This window comes from Nycticebus coucang, chromosome 12, assembly GCF_027406575.1.
Source record: "Nycticebus coucang isolate mNycCou1 chromosome 12, mNycCou1.pri, whole genome shotgun sequence".
Classification (NCBI taxonomy): domain Eukaryota; kingdom Metazoa; phylum Chordata; class Mammalia; order Primates; family Lorisidae; genus Nycticebus; species Nycticebus coucang.
The window spans coordinates 52,004,574-52,013,565 of record NC_069791.1 but is presented as its reverse complement, the minus strand read 5'-3'; the positions used below and the strand labels follow the sequence as shown (position 1 = coordinate 52,013,565).

At 40.0% G+C, this 8,992-nt stretch overlaps 1 protein-coding gene across 1 annotated transcript in view; it reads right to left on the bottom strand.

Moving 5' to 3' along the window:
- NECAP1 (NECAP endocytosis associated 1) overlaps window positions 1-8,992 on the bottom strand; it is a 33,944-nt gene continuing 24,952 nt past the window's right edge. The window contains exon 8 of the mRNA XM_053555728.1: window positions 1-1,722. Within this exon, the coding sequence (XP_053411703.1) occupies window positions 1,692-1,722 (31 nt within the window). The 3' untranslated portion in view covers window positions 1-1,691. The remainder of the gene's footprint in view (window positions 1,723-8,992) is intronic.

The window sequence follows — 8,992 nt, the reverse complement described above, 5'->3', positions numbered from 1 at the left end:
TTATTCCAGCATGCTGGGGCTTAGCTCGTGACTCTCTCAGGAGCAGAGGAGTTAAGCCCCGAACAGCAGATTTTACAAGCTTATAAAGGCAAAAACCACAAAGTAGGCAGGGGTAGCAGACATAGCAGGGGCTTTAACCATAAAGTAGGAAGGGGGAGCAGACATAGCAGGGGCTTTCTAGATAAGAAGAATTCTGGTTCATTACTCAACTGTCTTAAGACAAGATTAACAGTTAAACATTTGCTTAACAGTTAAACATTTGCTTAGCCCTTTTATCTGCTTCAGCTCGGGGCTATCTCCTGGAACAGTTACAAAAGGTCACATTCTCATGGTAGGGGGTGAGAGGTGGTCACATTCTTATGGTAGGGGGTGAGAGGTGGTAACATTCTCATGGTAGTACTTTCTTTCAATGTCACACAAGTGGTCCCCTGGCCACTGCTTTAGACCCCCTTAGGTTCTAACACCCCACACAAGGTTCCCTGCACAGGTAGAACCCCTCCTCACCTTGTAGGGCTCTGACTCCCACCCTAGGCTATCCCACCATGTGAACAGATGCTTCATCTTGCTCCATGTCTGAAACACACACCAGGTCTACACTCTGCATAGGCACCTTCTGTATCCTACTTGGGCTCTGACACCCCATGTCAGGTCCTCCACCCCCAGCAAGGATACCCACCCTACCCTATTTAGGAACTGAGTTCCCACATTGGGCTACTCCCTCACCTGAATATCTTCCTTATCCTTCTTAGGCTCTGAGTCCCAACCCACCCTGGGTCAACACTATGCATGAGTGATGTCCTCACCTTTCCCAGATGCTGACATCTCAACCAGGCTGCCCCTCCAGGAGGACCCTGCCCTTGTCCACTGGAGACTCTGGTTCCTCATACAAGGCGACCTCCTGTGTGGATGCCCTCCTCACCGTGCTGAGCTCCCTCTCCCTGCACCCGGCCACCCCCCACATAGATGCCCCCTTTGCCTCTCAGGCTCTGGCATCCCACACCAGGCTGTCCCTATTGTGGACCTTCTGCACCAGGCACAGGCTCTAGTTCTCCATGTAAGAACCCTGTCCCATCCCCACAGCTGTGCTCTCTCACTCTGCGTGGGCTCCTCACCACTGCCGAGATGACCCCCTGCACAGTCTTCTCCCCCTGCCTGAGGACTGACATCCTCTGCCAGACCATGGCTGCTCCCCCACCCTGCCTTGCTCTGTGCCATCTACAGCTTTATTTAGGATTGAATTACATAGTATGACAAGGGACAAGGAAAGGATCAGGGAATTCCAAGTTCTCCACAATTAATGACTGGCCCTTACAAGCACTTGCACGTGGACAGCTGTGCACGCACACTCACTCCTCCCAACAGTGGTCATTGAATCTCAGAGGCTTTATAATCTAAGCTCATAATGACAAGGTAAGATACATTACTAAAATTCTCACGCTTTCTCCTTGTAATAAATCACATTGTAACTGGAGCATATTGTATCACAAACAAGCCTAAAATCCTAGTGTCTTACAACAGCAAAATATTTATTTCTCACTCACATTACATGTGAACTTAAGGTCTGCTTGGGGTTAACTGTAAGTCTTCTTGAAGCCTCTCCAAGTGCTTTCCCATTCTGGAAGCCACAGCAGCTCCTTGTAAGCTGAACCATCCTCCATCTCGATAAGGTGTGTATTATATTCTCTCTGCTTCTATTGGTCAACGCCAGTAACCTGGACAAACCTATGAGAAGGGCAGGAAAATATACTCTGTGTATGGAAAGATATGTCAAGGGCATCAATATTAACCCTCTCACAGAGGAAGCATAAACATTTGGAAATAATAATACAATCCACTGCAAATTCCTTTAAATATTTAGTGAAGGTGTCTCTTGGCAGTGATTTCCAAAATGGGGCACAAGGACCCTAGATGGTATAACTGGACCTACTAGGTAGTATAAAAGAGGATCCAAAGAGACAAAGTGTTAGAACTCTTATTTATATTTATCAAAATTTTAAGTAAAATAAGCTTTACTAAAATCATATGGTTTGGGTATTGGTTACGTGTCATGTGTGGTATGGTACCTATTATGAGGGAAGAGTGGAATCCCACAGCTCTGAGAAGTTGGTGGTGAACCCTCATTTGTTCATTACTCTCCCCTTGTTGTATATCATGTTGCAGTTTATCTGGTAACAAAGAATTTGCCTTGCCTTTCTCCACAGTTCTAGGAGGTGGCCTCTAAATGCTTGGAATTTTCCACATAATAGGAGTGTCTGTTAGTCATGTTGGGGCCTTATGCATATGCTGATGAGGCCTCTCACGGTGGGCCCCTAGATAGTTTATGCTAATAAGATGATGTAAAGTAGGAGCTGGCAATGCCAGAGAGAGAACCAGTGATTGGAGTGTGGGGAGCTTGACCTGCGAGCTACCAGCCCAGGCAAGGGAGGCAACAGGAGACTGAGTTCAATCTTTGACCAATGATTCAATCATTATGAATGTGAATAAAAGTTCTGGTGTTGCCACACAATACAGTGCTGGGAAAATGACACATCCATGGGGTCAATGAAAGTTTTACATGTGGAATCCTCCCAGACCTCATCCATGAGTCTCCCTCAGCTGGTTCTGATTTGTATCCTTTTGCTATATAAAAACTGTGATCATAAATATGCCTCATTCCAAGTTCAGGAAGTCATTCTAGCTAACTATAAAACCCAAGAAAGTGGTAGGAACCCTTAAATTTGTAGTCAATTGATCAGAAGTGAGAGTAGCTTTGGAAAGCCTGGACTTTTGGCTAGTATCCAAATGAAGGACAGCCTTGTGCAGTGTATGCACTTAACCTGTGAAATTTGGCCTAACTCCAGATAGTTGGTATCAGAAATCACTGTAATGTCTCAAGATTGTTAATATCTCTTTGTTAAAAAGATATTTGTTGTATTATGATATTTTATAACAAGATAGCAAGTGACTATTTTGTTCACTATGAAAGTATCTACCTCAGCATAAGGAAATAAGGATGGAATAAACGGGGCATTTTTATTTTTACTTTAAAGATTTCTTACTATTTGATATTTTATGAGAATATATTTCTTTTATAATAAAAAACATAGCTGGAGGGAGGGTAATGGGTGGGGCCACATTTACAGTGCATCTTAGAATGGGTATAGGCGAAACTTACTAAATGCAGAATACAAATGTCTACATACAGTAACTAAGAAAATGCCAGGAAGGCTACGTCAAACAGTTTGATAAGAATACATCAGATTGTATATGAAACCCGCACATTGTACCCCTTGATTGCACTAATGTACACAGCTATGATTTAACAATAAAAATAAATTAATTAAAAAAAAACATAGCAAGTTAATGTTTTATAAAAAATTAATAAGGCAATGTTGATGTATGAATATTTTAATATCAAATGTTTGTTTATAGATCAAAACTGGTTTATTTTGCTGGTGTAATCTAATTTCAAAAGATTTCATAAATAATTTTATGAATTAAAAAAGTAAACCCATAGTGAGCACCTATGATCCCAGGTACTTAGGAGGCTGAGGCAAGAGAATGACTTGAGTCCAAGAGTTGAAGGTTGCTGTGAACTGACACTGTGGCACACTACTGAGGGTGACAAAATGAGACTCTGTCTCCAAAAAAAAGAAAGTAAACCCATAGAATTTTAAAGTGGAAATAACTGGATAGATACCAATGCCTTTGTTTTGTTTCTGGCTACAATTCAAGGTGGTTCCAAAAGATAATTTGACTAATATCATTAGTAAGCAGCTTTAAGTGTTAGAAAAAGGAAGAAGAAAGTGCTGCATAATATTTTACAACTAGAAAAATTCTTTCGGAGCTATTTTATAACCTCAATAGTACTACCTCCCATTTTACAGTTAAGAAAACAAAAAATTAGAGAGATAAAATAACTAACTTGTCTAAGATCCTGCAGCTAGTGATAAATGGTAAAGATTAGACTCAAATCCAAATTTCTAGCTTTAGATTACATGCTCTTTCCACTTCTGTAAACCTAGCAATATGTTCATTTCCTTCTAGATGGTCACAAGTTGCTAGCTTCCTATCATATGAATGAGTCAGGGTTCAGTTGCCAAGAACTCTGGACAAATAACAATTGGTAAGAGAACACAGTAAAAGTCAGAGGAAATCCATTTCATTTTCTTCAGAGATGTGGCTAAGACTTGTCTCTGCATCAGGCTAGTTGATTGAGCTGACACAGTATTTTGTTGAGTAAAGGCTTAAGAAAACAGACCTTTTGTGTCTTGATTCTTTCATGTAGCATAGTGTTTTTGAGGTTCATCCATGCTGTACTGCGTACCAGGATCTCAATCCATCAGTGCTGCTCCAACAAAAGTACCAAGTCTGCTCCTGAGACTTGGTACTTTATAAAGAATACAAATTTATTTTTTCACACTTCTGAAGGCTAGGAAATTCAAGATGAAGGCAGCAGTGTGTTCACTTGTCTGTTGATGACTGAATCCTCTAGAGATGAAGAATGTTGTGTCCTCAGCAGCAGAAGGCAGAAGGGCAAGAGATAGCCCAATGCTGCCTGATGCCTTTTTTACAATGGCCTTAATCCCACCCACAACCTCAAACACCAAAACTCCAGGATCATGGCCTAAAAGGTCCCATCTCTTAATACCACTGGCAGTGCCTGAGTCTTGGAGGGGAATACATTTAAACCACAGCCATCAGTAATTCATTCCTTTTTATGGCTGAATATATTCCAGTGAATGCATCTACCACACCCATTTATCCATTCATCCATTGATAAAAAGGTTTCCAACTTTTGGCTATTATGAATACTATTATAAACATTTGCATATAATTTTCTGTGTGAACCTATGTTTCCATTTACCTAGCATTTATCTGAGCAGGATTACTTGAGACATATGGTAATTCAATGTGTAACTCTTTGAAGAACTATCAAACTGTTTTACACAGTGGCTGCACCAGTTTACATGCCCAACACCAATGTGGGAAGAGTTCTATTTCTTCCCATCCTCGCCAACACTTGCTTTCTGCTGTTGTTGTTGTTGTTGTTGTTGTTGTTGTTTTTATAGCCATCCTAGGGTATGTGAAGTGGAATGTCACTGTGGTTTTGATTTGCATTTTTCTAATAACTAGGAACATTGAACATCTTTTCTTGTGCTTATCAGCTGCTCATATACATGGTATCATCTTTGGAGAAAGGTCTATTCAAGTCCTTTCCCCATTTTAAATTGCATTGTTTGGTTTTTGTTGTTACTTAGTTTTAAGGAGTTCTTTCTCTATATTGTGGACACTAAGTTTTTATCAGATATATAACTTGCAAATATTTTCTCACATTTTTTAGGTTATCTTTTTATTTTCTTGATAATGCTCTTTGATGCATAAAGGTTTTTAATTTTGATGTAGTACAGTATCTATAAAACAATGCAAAAATGAACTGATCTTTCTTTCTTTCTTTCTTTTATTTTTGAGACAGGGACTCACTCTATTGCCTAAGCTAGAGTGCAGTAGTATCATCATAGCCCACTGCAACCTCAAACTCTCACACTCCAGGATCAAGTAATCCTCATGCCTCAGCCTCCCTCCCACCACACCTGGCCAATTTTTTTTTTTTTTTTTTTTTTTTTTTGTAGAGACAAGGTATTACTATATTGACCAGGCTGGTCTTCAATTCTTCGCACCTTGGCCTCCTGGAGGATTACAGACAAGAGTGACAGTGTCGGGCCATGAACTGATTTTTCATTATATTACTTTATTATTTTCCTAATCCTGGATTACCCTAGTTTCTTTGGAACCCAACATTAATTATCCCAGATATGTAAGGAATTTTTAACTTTACACTGATTAAAAGATTTGTGCGTTACCACAAAAAAGACCATATCATTAAAAAAAAAAAAAAGAACAAAAAAAGGGCCAAAACAAACAAACAAAACAATAGCACAAATTTTTCTTTTTTTGAGAGTCTCACTTTGTCATCCTTGGTAGAGTGTCACGGCATCATAGCTCACAGCAACCTGAAAGTTTTGGGCTCAAGCGATTCTCTTGCCTCAGCCTCCCAAGTAGCTGGGACTATAGGTGCCTTTTAGGCCCCACCACAATGCCCAGCTATTTTTTACAGACAGAGTCTCACACTTGCTCAGGCTGGTCTTGTACCTGTGAGCTCAGGGAAATCCACTCACCTTGGCCTCCCAGAGTGCTAGGATTACAAGCGTGAGCCACTGAGTCTGGCCTTTATAGCATAAATTTTTTAAAAAAGAGGAAGATCCCAAAATCTTCCAAAGAAAACATACATAGAAATTAGGATTAGACTGGCTATTGCACTGCTCACTGCTCAGCAAAAACATTAGACACCAGAACATAGCACAGTAGTGCCTCCAAAACTGCCAAATAGGATTTTAATAAAAATTCAATATTCAGAATAAATATTAATTATGAGGGTAACATAAAGGCATTTGAGGAAAGCAAAATTTGAGAATTTTACATTACATGTTTCTGTTTTTATGAAGCTACAAGAAGAGTGATCTCAAAAAAATGGGAATATAAACTGTAAACAAGGCAATTATAGGATTGAATCTCCTAAAAATCTCAAAAGAAAAAGAAAACCCTAAATAACAAGGTACTTCCTTGAACCCTAAAATACAAGTGGATAAATATAAGCTGTCAGCTACAAGATCCCTGGAGCACTAATATCTGCACAGGAGAAAGTGGAGGAAAGCAACTGGAATTAAAAACTGAAAATTACCAATGAACATTAACTTAAAAGCTGTAAATGTCTTGGCAAAGTAACTAAGAAAATGCCAGGAGGGCTATGTCAACTAATGAGATGAAAATATGTCAAATATTCTATGAAACAAGTGTATGGTGCCCCATGATCATATTGATGTACACAGCTATGATTTAATAAAAAATAAATAAATAAAAAAATAAAAAAAAGCTTACCAACTCAATCTGTGAATAGCAGCTGAAATTGGGAGAAGTTTCATTTCTAACAGCTGCTGAGTGCAAGGATCTGTAAGTGTCTGCAATATGGTCTGAGAGACTGGAGATGGTTGAATTTCATAAATATTCCAAATGAACAACCAAAGCCCCACATGGAGAAGAAACTGCCAGCAATCATCTAAATTAAATAAGACAGGGGCAATTGGGCAGCGCCTATGGCTTAGTGAGTAGTGCGCTGGCCTCATATACTGAGGGTGGCAGGTTCAAACCCAGCCCCGGCTAAACTGCAACAAAAAATAGCTGGGCTTGGGCAGCGCCTGTGGCTCAGTCGGTGAGGCACCGGCCCCATATACCGAGGGTGGCGGGTTCAGACCCGGCCCCGGCCAAACTGCAACCAAAAAATAGCCGGGCGTTGTGGCGGGCGCCTGTAGTCCCAGCTACTCGGGAGGCTGAGGCAAGAGAATCACTTAAGCCCAGGAGTTGGAGGTTGCTGTGAGCTGTGTGAGGCCACGGCACTCTACCGAGGGCCATAAAGTGAGACTCTGTCTCTACAAAAAAAAAAAAAAAAATAGCTGGGCTTTGTGGCAAACGCCTGTAGTCCCAGCTACTTGGGAGTCTGAGGCAAGAGAATAGCCTAAGCCCAAGAGCTGGAGGTTGCTGTGAGCTGTGACGCTGTGTCTCTAAAAAAAAAAAAAAAAAGACAGGTGCAATAGACGCACAGTAGAAAGAAAATATAGATAAAAGTAGAAGGGAATAAGGCTAGGAGATATCACAAAGTAAGCTGCCATTATTTTTAGCACTTCACAAAAACAATATAAGAGGAAATTTTAGAGCTGTGCTACCCAAATGGAGGTCCTGGCTGCATGTGGCTATTAAGCACTTAATGTATGGCTAGTCTAAACTGAGATATGATAAAAGTGTAAAATGCACACCAGATTTCAAGGACTTATCATTTAAAAAGTAAAATTTATAATTTAAAGTAAATAAAATTTATAATTTTATGTTGATTATATGTTGAAATGATAATATTCTAAAATAACAGATTTTAAAATATTATCAAAATGAATTTCTACTGTTTCCTAACTTTTTTAATGTGACCATAAAACTTTTATATTTCTGGCTTCCATAGCCCTGCTATCAGAGTTATGAAGTTAGAAAAGCTATTATAAACCATGCTTCCTTTTTAAAAGTTCATAAAGGCTAGTTTTTCATTAAAAAAAAGCAAGAGAAGATGGTGCTGCACTCAATACGGAAGGCACATGGGTGCTAGAGCTCATTGAACACTTCATAAAGAACATGAAGCTGAGGCTGGGCATGGTGGCTCATGCCTGTAATCCCAGCACTCTGGGAGGCCAAGGCAGGTGGATTGCCTGAATTCATGAGTTAAGACCAGCCTGAACCAGAGCAAGACCTTGTATCTAAAAATAGCGGGTGTTGTGGTGGGCACCTGTAGTCCCAGCTACTTGGGAGGCCGAGGCAAGAGAATCACTTAAGCCCAAGAATGTGAGGTTGCTGTGAGCTATGATGCCACAGCACTCTACCAAGGGTGACAAAGTGAGACTCTGTCTCAAAAAAAAAAAAAAAAAAAAAAGAGCACAAGGCTGCCCCAGTCCCCAGTCAAGCAGGATATTCTGGACCATTTGTAGCCAGTGTCTCCTGAACAATGGACAGACTCTGGAGGAATAGGAAGCAGGAGCCAAGATTGCTGACCAGAAACACCAGCTGCCAGACTGTCTCATAAGAAGGAAAAGTTTTAGATAAAAAAGAAAAACGAATACATATTTGGTGTAATTTGAAGAGAAACTAACAGAAATTCCACAGGAAAAAGTTGCAGAGTAGAACAAGAAGGAGCAAGATACTGCAGAGATCAACCCCTACAGCAATGTTTGTCAACTTTTTGTATCTGCCAACACACTGGCAAGTTAAACTTCCACAGTACACTTAAATTACGTTGACCAAAAAAGAGTGAAAAAAAGAACACACTTTCTGTGCTTTCAACTTCTTTTGAAAATAATTTAATGATTTTTAAAAATTTTTGTGGCACAGTAGCATGAGATGTAAAATGAAGCAGTAA